A 17,370-nucleotide genomic window follows, 5' to 3' on the forward strand; every position below is an offset into this window, starting at 1 on the left:
CGAATGCAAGCTCACAGCCACGCGCCTCTACACGCATGGCCAACTCGCCCGGTGGAAATTTAATTTGTCCTATTCAATACATATCTCTATCTTTTAGATGGAGTAATATTAATCAAATATGTTTCGGTTCATTTGATACATCTTCAGTGAAGAACTTGTAATACGTACACACAGACACACACTTCCAGATATTACAGACTGAATGTGGCTCTTCGTGTGTGGGACCAAAAATGGCTTCCTACCCCATGGACTCCTTGACCTGTATTACCTATCTTATGTATGTTGCCTGGCAACAGTGAATATATGCATTTGATCTAGTGATGGGCAATGCTCTTGCTCGAGATTCTCGAGACTGACATCACAGATCTCGAGACTGATTCTCCTGTGCCGCGATCTGTGCGAAGTCTCGGTAACCACACGTGTAAACTTGATAGTATATCTTAAGCAGTTATTGCATAAAATAACATTCCATATGGAAACTTGTGTGCCAATAAATTTTGTCAAAAGCCTGCAAAAGTACTGCATGTTCAACTATGAACCCTCCATGCTGAATTACTTTAAAAAAATATAATGTCTCAAAATACATGAAATATCTGAAAAGTGTGCAAAAATGATAAGAAATTTCATATGAACTGGCAAAAGAATTCCAGAACAGCTTTCAGTTCTATTTTATTCTTTTCACAAAAGTTAAGAACAAAGAAAATTAGGGTTCTCTACAGGAGCCAAAAATACTCTTTCCTACAAAATGTTCGATATTCCTCTTTCACAAGTGCTAAATTCTCACCAAATTGCACAACGCTCTTTCAAAAGTATGAATGTCAAGACAAATCAAGGTTGTCCATAATAGCCAAGTTACTCACTGGTCATTGCCTTGAACAGATCGAGTATGACTAATTATTTCCTGATAAAAAGCAATCAAAAAACATTTCATTATTTATGAATGTAACAAATATTAAATTTAAGTCAGGGTTGGCTAAAATAAGAAATGTAGAGAAAACGCAAACTAGCCTCACATAATTTACAACAAACTGTTTCATTATTTACAGCAGGCACTCCAATGTGTCCGTCTTCAAAACTTCACTAATGTGTGGTATATTTTGAAGCAGGGGTGAACACAGAGAGCCACGACACATTTGACGCACATGTACCGGCTCTCTCGCCTCTTCTTTTGGCCAGTTGTGTTGGAGCAGACATCTCAGCATCTTGTAGGAAATTTTTTCTTTGGAGTAGGTTGTACAGGGTATGGGAAATGTCTCTCCATCAGTCTGAGTGGTTGGTCACCAGATGAAGGATGTCCTCTTTTACTAGTTTGTCTAGAAACGTGGTATTTCTGGACGAGTTCCCTTATTAGCTATAGCTGGAAATCTGCTAGAGAAATGTTCTGTCCTGTTTTGACATTGATGAGGGCATGAGTATTTAGAACGGTGATGTCCAGCTGGTGGAAAAAGAACTTTCAATACCATTTCATCGACTTCTGCACACACTCGATAGAACTGATCATCATGTCTGACGGGTCAACAGGACCCATATACTTGTTATAGTTAATAACGCAATGGCTTTTCTCTACAGGCTGTCTTGTCTGTCTTTCTGTCTTCCCTATGGATCTCATGTTGTCAGTATGCCGTGTGGTCAGCATACAAACTTCCCTACGATCGAACCACTTGAAGGGAATCATGTTATCTGTCGCTTTTGATTCAGTTTTTCCTTTCTCCACTTTTTAAGTAAATTTCAGCATACCCCTCTTGTTTTTTCTGACGGTACCACATGTGTTGGTTTTGTTTTTGTGTAGGTGATCCTACAGTTGTGGACTTAAATACCAGTTATCTATCCACAATGTATGTCCTTTCTGCAAGTACCTTTCAATTAGCATCAAGACAACTGCACTTGATACTCCAAATTCACTTTCAGGAATTACAGTATCTCAGTAGTTGACCCTGTGTAAAAAATAAAATCCAGCAGGTATCCGGTCTCACAGTTGCAGATAACAAATGTCTTTATTCCAAATCTGTGTCTCTTTGATGGGATAAACTGAATGAATGAAAGCCTACCTTTGAAAAGCGTCAAATTTACATCAATGCAAATGTTTTCGAATGGGGTGAACGTTTCTCTGAACTTGTTTCTGAGATGGTCAATTACGGGCTTTATTTTATACAGCCGGTCACCTTCAGGCTGACTGTTGTCACTGAAATGTAACAACCACAATAATAAGAGGTACCTGTATCTAGAAATGAAATCCAAGAACTGCGGGGTCATTATTAGAGGATCAGTTGATCAATATTGAACAATTGCAAGGTTCTTCATTCTTGCCACAAGCATTGTCATGGCAAAAATGACGTACAGTTCTTCAGGTGTGGTTTCCCTCCATTTCTGTAGCATTGAACTTGGAGATGGTGACATTGTTTGCATAACAAATACAAAATACTTGTTTATTTCAAATGCTATATGCTCCATAATTTCTCATGAAAAGAAGCACTGAAATACATCTAAAGCTGCTGGTTCATCATGAATCACACCGGGTGATATACCCAATGAACTGTCATCAAAAATATGTATTACAGGACTAAACATATTACCCATGTGCTATTGGAATAAATCAAGTTTGGAACAAATTCTTTTCCTGGTTTGTGGAGCTGATAGTTGAGACTCAGCACTATCACTGTCACTAGGACTATAATCACTACCCAAATCACTGATATCTGAGTACTCATCCTCCGATTCAAGAGTATTCACAGCATCTATAGGTTCGAACTTAGAAATCACACACCGTTCACTACTTGAAGCCATTTTTATGAACCCTGTACAGTGCTGCTTTGCAGAACTGTCAACTTAGGTTTCGCACGGAGCTGAGTGCATTATTTCAGATATTTGACCGCAGATAGCATTAAAATTCAGTCTCCATTTTGACTGATGGTCCATTATGCTGCTAAAAGATGTAGCTCTTGAGCGAAGCAGTGTAAGGGTTAATACCATTAACGAAAGTGAAAACAGAATGTCAGTATCTGAAACTGTTCATGACTTATTTGAAGTGGACATCTTAGCTGAATAACCCTGCATAATTTGTGAATGACTGTCGATAGGATGTACCCCTATCTGGATACTAGAGGCATGTACTATTCAAATGTGAGACGCGGCAAGATGCACTTTGCTGCATATGCAACCAACATTGCACATGAGTGGAATGTGTAATCTTAAATGGCTGAGTTTGCTCCAATTCATTGGACAGGGTAGTGATGGGGCAATGCTCCTGAGACCGATTCTCCAGTGCTGCGATCTGTCCAGTAACTACGAGCGTAGACTTCATAGTACACCATCAGTGTTCTCATATGGAAACGTGTGTGCCGATAAATTTTGTCAAAAGCCTAGAAAAGTACTGCATGTTCAACTATGAACCCCTTAATACCATTAATGAAAGTGAAAACAGAATGTTAGTATCTTACACGGTTCACGAGTTGAGGTGGACATCCTAGCTGAATAACCCTGCATAATTTGTTAATAACTGTAGATCCTTTCTGGATACCTTGCAATTGTTGCTGGCAGGTTAACTTCTTGTTATGCAGGCTGGGCCGGAGGTTCTCTGTGACGATTCCCCTTCAGCGATATTATGTGTTTTTAAATGCCGGATTATCCCAGAAGTATTTCTGGTGATGTATTTTACTTATTTTGAATAAACAACACAGCAGGCTGTGCTATGTTTCATATCTTCAAAATAACGTACATCCATGACTTACACTGCGTTTCAGACATCGTCTTAAAGTTGTCGCATACAATTAGACACAATTAAACACTGCACCGTCATATACGTAAGTAACTAATTATGATGCGAATACTCTATAACATTGTAAGGAATTATTTCCTTCGTCACCAAAATATTGATAACACAAGCAGTGGTCATATGATTTTGAATGTAGGGTCTGATAATGATGTACACATACCTGTCAAAAGAATTGGAACAAACTCAGTCATTTTAGATTACACGTTCTACTCATGCATAATGGTGGTTGCATATGCAGTAAGGTGCATCTTGCCCAGTCTCGAAATTGAATAGTGCACACCTCTAGTATCCAGGTAGTTGTACCTACAGTAGCCGTCAGTTCTGTACTTAGCCTACTCATTTGTGTACTTACCGTGGGGTAAGCAGGGATCCATGAAGTAGACCATTCTTTAGCTTCTTTGTTCTACTCATTGAATCACCCATTATTAATTTATTCATTGAACAATACAGGCATTTAGTCTAGATACATGTTCGCAATGCCCGGTACATACACAAACAATTTACAATGAAAAGGAAAAAAAACACGAGACTCCTTGGCCATGCCATGAGGTCCATCGGATACTCCAGAAACGCGATAGTCCCTACGGAGGGTTACCATAGCAGTCATCCTAGGTCCCTACATGCCATGTCCATCGTCTCCACTGAATGTCAACAACAACACCAACAACACCACCAACACCAACAACAACAACACCAACAACACGGCCTACTACTACTGTCCAGCCATGTCATTACCCTGGTGAGAGAAAGGGCCACCCTCCCAGTGATGACACGACCGGCCCTAACCGTGCGGCCCAAAGGAAAGACCCCAACATCCCCTACCAGTTGACAGCGCACATCTCTCATCATTCCATTAATGACTGAACACATGAGGCGTAAACTGTTCTCCTCATGTGCCCAGCCCCCCCTCTCTCTCCTCGGTCCACATATGCCTCTATCATTCTTTATCAGGTTCTCTACATATATTTGAGGTAGGCCCGTCCCAATTAATCAATCAATCAATCAATCAATCAATCAATCAATCAATCAATCAATCAATCAATCAATCAATCAATCAATCAATCAATCAATCAATCAATAAATCAATCATTCAATCCGGATCTGCATTTAGGGCAGTCGCCCAGGTGGCAGATTCCCTATCTGTATTCCTAGCCTTTTCCTAAATGATTTAAAGTAATTGGAAATTTATTGAACATCTCCCTTGGTAAGTTATTCCAATCCCTAACTCCCCTTCCTATAAATGAATATTTGCCCCAGTTTGTCCTCTTGAATTCCAACTTTATCTTCATATTATGATCTTGCTTACTTTTATAAACGCCACTCAAACTTATTCATCTACTAATGTCATTCCACGCCATCTCTCTGCTGACAGCTCGGAACATACCACTTAGTCGAGCAGTTCTTCTTCTTTCTCCCAATTCTTCCCAGCCCAAACTTTGCAACATTTTTGTAACGCTACTCTTTTGTCGGAAATCGCTCCCATCCTCTTACGACTATGTCCTGCCCTCCACCTACCCATCTCTCCTTACCCTCTCTTACTATACATAAATAGTGAGAAATGTGCACATGCCAAAATAAATACAACTAGGAATCACCCATTATGACCCTGAACATTCTGTTGTTCAACATGCAGTTAAGGTGTGCTATGGTTGTACAGGGAGTTTATATAGTTTTATATAGTCTCCAGACAGTATTTTAAGTAGCTTTTAGGTCGATAAATGCCACAGATGTCTTAAGGTGTAGCTGGAATCCTGTCTGTATATATGTAGCTATGGACAGTACCTGGCCGGTGCAGCTGTGATAGGATCTAAAGCTGACTGTTCAGTAGAAATGTGCACAAGTACAGTGGGGGCAGTTTTTCAATCAATCAATCAATCAATACTGATCTGCATTTAGGGCAGTCGCCCAGGTGGCAGATTCCCTATCTGTTGCTTTCCTAGCCTTTTCCGAAATGATTTCAAAGAAATTGGAAATTTATTGAACATCTCCCTTGGTAAGTTATTCCAATCCCTAACTCCCCTTCCTATAAATGAATATTTGCCCCAGTTTGTCCTCTTGAATTCCAACTTTATCTTCATATCGTGATCTTTCCTACTTTTATAAACGCCATTCAAACCTATTCGTCTACTAATGTCATTCCACGCCATCTCTCCGCTGACAGCTCGGAACATACCACTTAGTCTAGCAGCTCTTCTTCTTTCTCTCAATTCTTCCCAACCCAAACATTGCAACATTTTTGTAACACTACTCTTTTGTCGGAAATCACCCAGAACAAATCGAGCTGCTTTTCTTTGGATTTTTTCTAGTTCTTGAATCAGGTAATCCTGGTGAGGGTCCCATACTCTGGAACCATACTCTACTTGGGGTCTTACCAGAGACTTATATGCACTCTCCTTTACATCCTTACTACAACCCCTAAACACCCTCATAACCATGTGTAGAGATCGGTACCCTTTATCTACAATCCCATTTATGTGATTACCCCAGTGAAGATCTTTCCTTATATTAACACCTAGATACTTACAATGATCCCTAAAAGGAACTTTCACCCCATCAACGCAGTAATTAAAACTGAGAGGACTTTTCCTATTTGTGAAACTCACAACCTGACTTTTAGCCCCGTTTATCAACATACCATTGCCTGCTGTCCATCTCACAACATTTTCGAGGTCACGTTGCAGTTGCTCACAATCTTGTAACTTATTTATCACTCTATAGAGAATAACATCATCCGCAAAAAGCCTTACCTCCGATTCCACTCCTTTACTCATATCATTTATATACATAAGAAAATATAAAGGTCCGATAACACTGCCCTGAGGAACTCCCCTCTCAACTATTACAGGGTCAGACAAAGCTTCACCTACTCTAACTCTCTGAGATCTATTTTCTAGAAATATAGCAACCCATTCAGTCACTCTTTTGTCTAGTCCAATTGCACTCATTTTTGCCAGTAGTCTCCCATGATCCACCCTATCAAATGCTTTAGACATGACAATCGCGATACAGTCCATTTGACCTCCAGAATCCAAGATATCTGCTATATCTTGCTGGAATCCTACAAGTTGAGCTTCAGTGGAATAACCTTTCCTAAAACCGAATTGCCTTCTATCGAACCAGTTATTAATTTCACAAACATGTCTAATATAATCAGAAAGAATGCCTTCCCAAAGCTTACATACAATGCATGTCAAACTTACTGGCCTGTAATTTTCAGCCAGTTTTATTAAGCAGAAGTCATTCCAACAGCTCAGTAATCTAATTGGTCTAGAGCTATCAGGTTTATTAGCAGATTTCCCAGGTTTCATAACGGCCATAATGTTTGTTTGTTTGTAAAGATGAGGGAGCTTACGACTGTGAAGAATATTGGTATAAAACCTACTCAGCCACAGGCAAATGTTCTTCTCGCAGTTGATTAAGAATTTGGGGACAGTTCCACCAAATCCAGGAGCTTTATCAGTTTTCATATTCCTTAAGACCTCTTTTGATGTCGCCTATGGTGCAGGACTGGAAGTATTTGAAATTCGATAAACATCTTGCCTTTAGTTTCTTAAGCTCTTTCTTAACAAGTTAAACAGTTTCTTCATCCTTTGGCACTTAAGACATTGAGGCAATATGTGCAGCTACCCTGTTTGGATTTGTATTATGATGTTGTAAACCTGATGTACTACTTACTACATCTGCCAATTTTTCATAAGAGCAACCATGCCTTACTACTTGAGTGTTTGGAATCCATTGATTCAATAGTTCTGTCCATTGCTGTTTTCAAGCATCATCTTGGCTCTGCAGTAGTTTGCTATTTCTTGATCTCCACTGTGAAGAAACTCTTGATAGAGTTTATAACTAGTTTGTCCATCCATAACGTACTCCTTGTGGTATCTGCTTGAAATGAATGAGCTGTCCTAGTGAAGTAGAGTTACCGGTACCTGTATGAATGAGTGATGCTGACCATGATACGTCTGTGGTTCAGTTCTTCAGATGTTAGCCTTCTATTACAGTACTTCATTTCGAGCTTAGATCTTGCCTGGTGCATGAGAAATTAGCACTGAACGAAACAGTGATGAGGCAAGTTTTCTTTGGGATTTCCATTTGACTGTCACTTTAATCCTGTTATTTCATCATAAGAACACATTTCATTTTGCACAGGAGGAGAGAGGTTTCTTAATCTTGCTACTGTTGTGATACAGAACTTACTGTTAGCCACAATTCAGATAAAGATCCTCTTAGCAGGTCTTAAATGAAACATGAAATAACCAGTGAAGCCTGGGAATTTTTTTTGGGTAACCTGAATGGAATCTGAAACAATAACAACATTAACATTCAGGTATATTTTCCATCTTTCTGATCAGTATTTAGCCTATTTTGCTTTTATATTAATTTCATGTTCGTAATACATCTGACAGAATGTCTTATTGAAAGGTCAACCGAATTGAGTTATTCACTGTTGATGTCTGCACTGTCTCCCATTGTTGACGAAAGATGTAATCTAAATCATACTGAGGTCTGGTAGTGGTGGTGGTGATAATTGTCGTATGAAGGGGCTTAAAATCTAGGTCATTGATCCAAACATTTACGTCTACAGAAGTGGTATATTTGTAAAATGTAAGACACCTATCTGAAGTACCATACAACGTTTCACAGATGTATCTTTTGTGAAACAGTCATAAGATACACCAAGTCATCAACCTGGAAGCTGGCTGGATGCTCATGTAGCACCATGGAATGTTATTCAATTGAAAGGAATGTCAGTACTTTTAATGAGATGTATCATGGATGATCAGTGAAATAGTTTGCCAATGCTTTCCTCACTGGGTCAGAAAGTGCTATTGTGGCACAAGTGACCCCATGAGCAACACAACATGTAGATGCACTAGTCGTGCTCTGTATGTCATTACCAAGCACTGTACATAGCTCAGCAGTTCCATACCGTCACAACAATAAATGAGACTGAGATTTCAGTGGAAACTACGCTGATTTTTCACTCTAGAGAACATTAACTCACTGGGGAAAGCTAACCTAAAAATACCACTGCTTAGTGTGCACAGAGAACTGACAGCTGAACTCCCACAGCTTAACCCACCCGACTCAATTGACGTGACATTCATGCGAACATTGGCCAGGCCTTCAGCTCCAATGATGAGACATTCACGCGGCGCACAGATTCGTATGTACTAGCTTATATTTTTATCACCTCTGTGAGGGTTTCTCTTTTGAAAAGTTCTATGAATAGAACAATAATGTGGCTTGTTTACAGCTCTCCTCCCAAGAACTTGTGCCGTTATTTATTGCCTAATTGTAGCCTCTGAAAGCACAAACATTTCATCAGGTGTCAAGTCAGTCTCCTAGCCATGATTCCAGGCAAGTGACAGCAGTGTTGTTACTTAGTTAATTGTAAGTGTTTTAGACAATGATTCGGAGGACAGTGATAGCAATTAAGATAATATTGAAGAAGAGATTTTAAGTGAGAGTGACAGTTCATCTGATAAGAGTGATTGTGAAATTGTACCTAAAGCCTCGTGTGCAAAAGCATAACATGGTGACTGGGTGTGGGTTAGTGATAGTGACAATCAATCAATTATTCTTCACTTTACAGGCTCTCCAAGGGAATCAGGAGAACTGACTGACAAATAATTAGATAATTCTGTATCAGAGTTAATTGTGTTCTTGGAGTTCATGGACCAGTCTTTTCCCCACATTGTGCACGAACAGTTTTCGGATCCACAAGAAAAAGGATGGTGACAAGTGGTTTGACACTAATGAGGCTGAAATTATACCATACTTTGCCCTTTGCATTCTGATGATGCTGGGCTGAGTGGCTCAGACGGTTGAGGCGCTGGCCTTCTGAGCCCAACTTGGCAGGTTCGATCCTGACTCAGTCTGGTGGTACTTGAAGGTGCTTAAATACGTCAGCCTTGTGTCGGTAGATTTACTGGCATGTAAAAGAACTCCTGCGGGACTAAATTCCCACACCTCAGCGTCTCCAAAAACTGTAAAAATGTAGTTAGTGGGACGTAAAGCAAATAACATTATTATCATTCTGATGTCCCAGGTTCAAATGACTTGCATTCAATTATATTGGAGCAAAGATATACCGTATGTACCAATTCTATTCGTACGGGCTGTTTGCTTTAGTACTTCAACGCACTGCCAGAAAATGATAAACTGAAAGGGATTTTATTCACTTAACATATATTCAACAAAGCCTTCATAAAACATATATCTACTGTATTTGTTTGCAACCATGTTAACAAAACATACAGATTCTAATTAAGATTAGCGCGCCCATAATCTTGTATCTTTTCTATTCGTACAAGCAAATTGAACACTTAAAATAAACAAAAAATGAAAGGTTCCTGGAACATGGTTAATATCTAGTAGAATGTCCCCTAGCCTTTATAACTGCCTGACATCGTCGCCGCATAGAATACACTAATTTTTTGCACGTGTCCGGGCTGATTTTCTGCCATTCCTGAAGAATCACACTTTTAAGTTCCTCCTTCGTACGCACACGTTGCCTACGTAGATTCCTCTTCAACGTAGTCAAAAGATGTTCGATGGGATTTAAATCCGGAGACTGGGGAGGTGTTCTAAGCTCCTTAGGAATGTTCCAGATCAACCATGTCTTATTAATATCAGCAGTGTGTTTTGGGTCATTATCATGCTGGCACATGTAAGCAAGTGGCATCCCCATTTTTTTCACACCCTGCTTCACGTTTTCCCCCAGGATTGCATTATAGCCCTCCTTGTTCATTATTCCGTCAATGAAATGTATGTTACCCACACCTCTGGCCGACATACAGCCCCAAAGCATTACATACAGGCCACCGTATTTTACAGTTGGGAGTGTATTCGCCACATCATTGTCCGTACCAATTTTTCTCCATATTCTGTGGATGCCATCTGACTCAAATAGGTTTATTTTTGTCTCATCAGACCAGATAACATCATTCCAGAATTCGTTTTCCTTATTTATATGCTCCTTTGCGAATTGCAGTCTAAGACGTCTGTTTTTTCTACTTACACATGGCCGTTTCCGAGGGATTCTTCCATAGTACCCATGCCAATACAGGATCCGATGGAGGGTGGAGTTGCTGATATTCTTTCCAGTTCGTTCCTCCGTGAATTGTCTCAATAATGGTGTACTTAATTTGGAATCTGTCTTTATCAGCCGAACAACAAATCGTTCTTCCCTTTCGGTTTAACACTTTCTCTTGGGTTTCCTTGGCTTGTTCTTAGCAGTGCCTTTGTATTTAAGTTTATCAACCACATATTGCACCGTAGAATGTGTTCTATTGACTAGCTGCCCAATCTTTCGTAATGAAAATCCTTTAAGTGTACAGTGTTCTTAAGCTCCGTACTTAACTCTGCACTCGTACCCATATCCACCACAGATACACTAGGAAGGAGAGTAACACAGTTGAGAAGACGTATGCCATCACTGAGACTTTTCCGTGCATCGCAAACACACAGTGGGCATCATCCTGTCCATGTGTACGAATACAACTGGTACACACATTTGTCGATGCCGGCACATTCATATAAAATATTCTTGCCTGTATGGAAATAAGTATGGTTTTCACTAACGAATTATCATTGACAAATTATGTTTTTACCCGTAAAGTACGTTTTATTTCAATTTTTCAGTCGTTAATGTGAATATACGAGTCTTCACAAGAAACTGAAGTCTGTACGAATAACAGAGACACATACTGTATGTATTGAGAGCCCAATATTTTGAGAGACAATGGGTAGTGTAAAGTGCCTCTTCGTATACCCAAATGTTTCAAAATTCACCACAGAAAATCTTCATTGTTATGTCTTTGTCATTGGGTAAAATTATTTTGAATGCTTCACTGAAAACTGTGCATGAAAATTCAGGTTGCTGTTTCATTTATTACAGAACGGTGCACAGTAGTTCTTACCGGGTGGCGTACTCCTGTTGAGGGCAATTTAAATCTGATTTCTATGCGAGCTCATGGGACCATTAAATCTGAACCCATTGGGTTAACCTGGTTCACTGATGAGAACAAAACACTGTTTGCTTGCTAGGTAGGGCTTCGTTAAATCATATTCCCAGCACATATCTTTCAGTAGTATATTAAAAATCAAATGAGATATTTGAATTAAATTCTTCAGAGCATTTTCAGAAAAGCTTGGCTTATTTTGCATACTCTCAGGCTTTGCTACTGGAAATGACTACTTTACCGTGTATGGTGTGATTTAGTGACTGCTTTCTAGGACTTATTTATTGGTATAACTCACACTGATCATTTTACTTGCAGGGTGTATGGATGGGGCTTATGACGGGTTCAGGCTGTTTATCACGTGTGATGGGCCCAGTGTTCGTCAGTTATATCTACACACGTCTAGGAACAATCTGGACTTTCGGCATCACAACAGTTATGATGGCACTCTCCATGGTGTGGCTACAGTTGGTGGATAGCCGCTTGGTGGTGCCCGACCCTGACAAACCTCCAGCTCAGGAACCAGAAGAGGAGAAACCACTTGAACCCGATAAAACACTAATAGAAGACAAGAAGTCATTTGAAATGAAGGTTATATGTACAGAAGAAAAGGAAGTGATAGTAGCTAATGGTAACCAGTCACAAATCTAACAGTTATTTCATGGTACAACACAATGTCTTCAAAATACAGGGTATAACAAAACCCCTAGACAGAACTTCAGGAATGGATTCTCTCATATAGAGAGAAGAATAAAAGATTATAACAACATGGGTCTGGAAATTTATAATTACTGAGTTATCAGACTTTATTAATTGTAGCACACTCCAACATATTTTATAACCACATTTGTTAACGTGTCAAATAATAATATTATTGGCTTTACATTCCACTAACTACTTTTACTGTTTGACTGAATATGTGTAACACTTGTTGAAACACACTTTTGATATACAGTATATAAAATGTAAAAAATGTCCACTTTCTGCCTGAATCCAGGTCTCTGTTCATCTTCACTTTTGAGTTTCCAACATGCTCAGAAATGTTAAAATATAACCATGTTTTCATGAAAGCCCTGTCTGTGACTGTGAATCTGTTATGAAATTAATACTGTTATCAGTCACAATTTTTATTAATTTGTATTCTACAATGCATTATCCTCAAGTGGCAAAATGGTGACATTCAATTCTTGCTTTATTTGATACACAATTTTTGTTTCAAGACAATTATACTATTTCATTGAAGGGTAAGTGTATGGGACCCTCACCAGGATTACTTGATTTAAGAACTGGAAAAAGTCCCAAGAAAAGCAGCTCAATTTGTTCTGGGTGATTTCCGACAAAAGAGTAGCGTTACAGAAATGTTGCAAAGTTTGGGCTGGGAAGATTTCGAAGAAAGGAGATGAGCTATTCGACTAAGTGGTATGATACCAATATAAAAGGTCCCTTACTCATTCGGGACAAATATTTCAGGTTCCCTATAGGAATCAACATCTATATCATAAGTGGTATGATCCGAGCTGTCAGTGGAGAGATGGCATGGAATGACATCAGTAGACAAATAAGTCTGAGTGGTGTCTTTAAAAGTAGGGAAGATCACAATACGAAGGTAAAGCTGGAATTAAAGAGGACAAATTGGGGCAAATAATCATTTACAGGAAGGGGAGTTTAGGGATTGGAATAACTTACCAAGGGAGATGTTCAATAAATTTCCAATTTCTTTGCAATCATTTAAGAAAACGCTAGGAAAACAATAGATAGGAAATCTGCCACCTGGGTGACTGCCCTAAATGCAGATTAGTAGTGATTGATTGACTGATTATGTGAATTATGCCTGAAAACAGCGATACTTCCGAACATTAGAAACACTACAGACAGATTTGACAAGATATTGGATAAATATGACATAAAAACCACCTATCAACCACACTGGAAGTTAGCCCGTACCACCAGTAAAAGACACAATAGAACTACAGGCTCTTGGAGTATACCACATTGAATGTAGCTGCGGAACGTGTTACATCAGTGAAACAAAACGTCTGATCTCTACCCACCTAAAAGAACACATCCATCACACCAAGAACGAAAACACAGATATTTCAGCTGTAGTTAAACATTCCTACAAAACAAGATACGGTATATCATTTGTCAAGACCAAGATCCTAGCAGCTATCCCTTGGAATCTCAAAAGGAAAATCCGTGAGACTATCAAAATCAAGAAACACCCAAACAATATGAATTTAGAAGAAGGATATAATATCAGCAATTCTTGTATGCATATCACACATAGATTAAGGGATACAGACCTCAACGTAAACTCACAGGACGAACCTCTAATTACATAACAGCGCAGGTAAGTCCCACTACCTGGCTGTGACACATACGTTTTCTCATCAAACAGCCAGGGGCCTTATGTCAGCCAGAGAGGGTAGGATATATAAGCCCAAGGTCAGGAACTACTCTCGTAGTGTGATTGCTGCCTGGGAGACTGATTACCTCAGATCAAGTAGGGATATTTCAGTCGCCTTGACAAAGAATACTGCAATGTATTCAAAACATCGGCAAACTGTACAGAATGTACAGAAAACAACAACACGGTTCAACCTGGAGAAGGAACTAAATAATTCTACACACTGTGGAAGCTTCACTTCTAAAATGGTTACACATATAACAAAGTAAGTATGTTGAATTTCATTCTAGCACTTGAGATGTTTTAAAATGCACTACATATAATACAAATTACTTATTGCAATTATGTATTTCTAGACCCATATTGTTATAACATTCTTCTCTCCTCTTTATATGAAAAATTAATTCCTGAAGTAATGCCCAAGGTTATCATTATACTCTGTATTTAGGCATATTTGTTTCAGTGGTTCTGCCGCAGAGCGGTGCTAGCTGCACTACATGATCACAGTATTGTGCTCTGCAATGTAAGATACTACGAAAAAGAAGTTACGTTTGTGAACAATTTTTGTACAAACACAAGGCCTTTCTTATGCAGCACCCTACACCATTTCCTTACCATTGTAATATCTACATATAAACACATTATCATGTTTTACAAGAGAAAGGAAGTTACTTGTGAAGACTTTAAAGTTCAGAAAAGGACAAGTGCACAACAGGAACAACATCGTTCTTTTGTCGCAAGAACAGTGCACCAAAGAAGAACTGTAATAAACGGGAACAAAATTAAGACTGAGTATCATTAATAATGTTTCAAGTACAACCATATACAATAAACAGTGAAGTTTAGTGGAGCGTAAGTTGGCTACTTTTATCAATATTCTGTCAGCTGTCCATGCAGTCAACTCAGTATTAAGACACAACTTTGAAAACATAGCTTATCAATTCAACATATACAGTTTAGATTTTTCAGAGAAATATACTTGTCAAGACGACTGGCTGGCAACTGGATCTGTGATACTCATTTTTTGTAAGGAGGGAAACAAATCATCTTAGTTTCCATGTGCATTTTTTATTGACATTTTCTACAAATCAGATGAATCACTTGTTAGTTTAAAACAAAGGCTAACAACTATGTACAAAATATATTCTCAATTAAAATGGTGAAATATCATGAAATTTATATGCTCATTTGCTGTATACTCCTTTCTTTCAGAGCTTTATTGACCAGAGTTGCTGATACAAAGTACAACCAGAGAGTCAGAGATTCACATGCCTATATAACTGAAATATTCTAAGTACTACTTAAGTTGCCTTTAACAGGATACATTTGCACCCATCCATTAACACTAAAACATGTCCATGTCAGAGCATCCAGCTTGGACAAGCCATGCAAATGCTCAAGTTAGTAAGACTTCTGTTTGCATCATGAAAACAATGCAATGCGAGATATAGCTGGAGAAGGGTGAAAAGTCACACGTTCAAGTCCTGTTTATGGTGAATACATAAACTTCTACACGACAGCAGATCACAAACAGTCAAAATGAGCTGACTGACCCCCATTATACACACACACCATAGCGTATAGGAGAGAAAATGTGAACATTTCACCTGTTTCAGTGGTTCTGCCACAGAGGGGTGCTAATGCACTACATGATCACAGTATTGCGCTCTGCAATGTAAGATACTATGAGGAAGAAGTTACGTTTGTGAACAATTTTTGTACAAACACAAGGCCTTTCTTATGCAGCACCCTACACAATCTCCTTACCATTGTAATATATACACATGAACACCTTCCAAAGTGTTAAATTCAGGTCTAGACACAGAGAAAATAAAAAATACAGCGTACATAGTATTATCTCGGCAACGAGCAGGGATGGGCTGATGAGCGCTTTTTACGCAACAGGAAATCGTATTTTCTAAAATGATAACCTAGAGTTTTAATGGGCTGAAATGATTCCTCTAAGTTTAAATTACTATTTAAAAGCAAACTCAGAGAAAGTGTTGTGGAAAATTTTTGAGACATTCATTTTACTGCACGAACTTCTGCTCCAGTCCCACTTCTACTTCCATTGTATTACTGGGGATTCATTCTCGGTATTCACGCTCACCAGAAGCTAGTCATTAACTTTTATCCTCTCGCTCATCCTTAGGGTCCACGGCAGGTATCTCAGTCGCATAAGTCCCGTCTCTTTGCCATTAATAAAAGGTTTATCATCCGTAATAATGTGCGTGTCATGAAAATGAACACTACACACAGAACTTCACACTGAGATTTCTGTCCTTCTGGGGAAATAGCATTTGTCCACTTCAAAAACATATCACACTTTTTTTTAATGACATAAAGAATCAGAGTTGGAGAGTAATCAGATTACTTGTAATGATTACATTATTAGTATTTTTTACTTGTAATCATTACTTTTTACAAAAAGGTATTTTTATGTGTGATGTACTTCTCATAAGTTATGAATTTCATTGACAATTGATCACTATCAAAGGGCAGGGAAAGGTCCACCTATTCAATACCATCAGATTAATGTTGTATCTTATATTAATATTGGCACTAGTTTCGACCTTGCTGTATTAGGTCATCCTCAGCCCAATCAAAATTGGAAACAGCATGCATGCATACATATGAACACCAATAAAATATTACAATTGATAAGTCTTAAGTAAAGTCTTAATCTAAAATAGTGTGGATGAAATGTCAGACCCCACATTTAAAACTGGAATTTAAATAACATGTAAAAACTGTTGTGAATGGTGGTGTTGGACCATGTCAATGTCCTTATAATAAACAAGTATTCTTGAGTCTTTGATATTCATTGTTTGTGTGTATTGTGGACCCATTCAATCTATGGAATCATTCCATCTGATGGAAAGGCCACTTATTCAAGTTGTGAACATCCCCTTTAAAGCTATATAAACTCATACTTGTATATTCTATTCATTAAGGCATAATTTGGATATCGAATGGGTCCATGATACACACGAACGATCAATGTCAACTCCAAGAACAAATCAAGACTCAAGAATACTTGTTTATTATAAGGACATTGGCATAGTCCAACACCACTATTTGCAACAGTTTTAATGTTTTATTTTAATTCCAATTTTAAATGTGTAGTCTGACATTTCATCCACACTGTTTTAGTTGAAGACTTTACTTAAGACATTATTATTAAGTACACAGCCTGTTTCCTGTCATTTGACCGGGTCAGGAAATGA

General features: G+C 38.5%; 1 protein-coding gene across 1 annotated transcript in view; it reads left to right on the forward strand.

The window, feature by feature from the left end:
• Window positions 1–15,318, forward strand: part of Cln7 (CLN7/MFS domain-containing 8) — a 243,250-nt gene extending 227,932 nt beyond the window's left edge. The window contains exon 10 of the mRNA XM_067143485.2: window positions 12,055–15,318. Within this exon, the coding sequence (XP_066999586.2) occupies window positions 12,055–12,387 (333 nt within the window). The 3' untranslated portion in view covers window positions 12,388–15,318. The remainder of the gene's footprint in view (window positions 1–12,054) is intronic.
• The last annotated feature ends 2,052 nt before the right edge of the window (window positions 15,319–17,370 follow it).

This window comes from Anabrus simplex, chromosome 3, assembly GCF_040414725.1.
Source record: "Anabrus simplex isolate iqAnaSimp1 chromosome 3, ASM4041472v1, whole genome shotgun sequence".
Taxonomy (NCBI): Eukaryota; Metazoa; Arthropoda; class Insecta; order Orthoptera; family Tettigoniidae; genus Anabrus; species Anabrus simplex.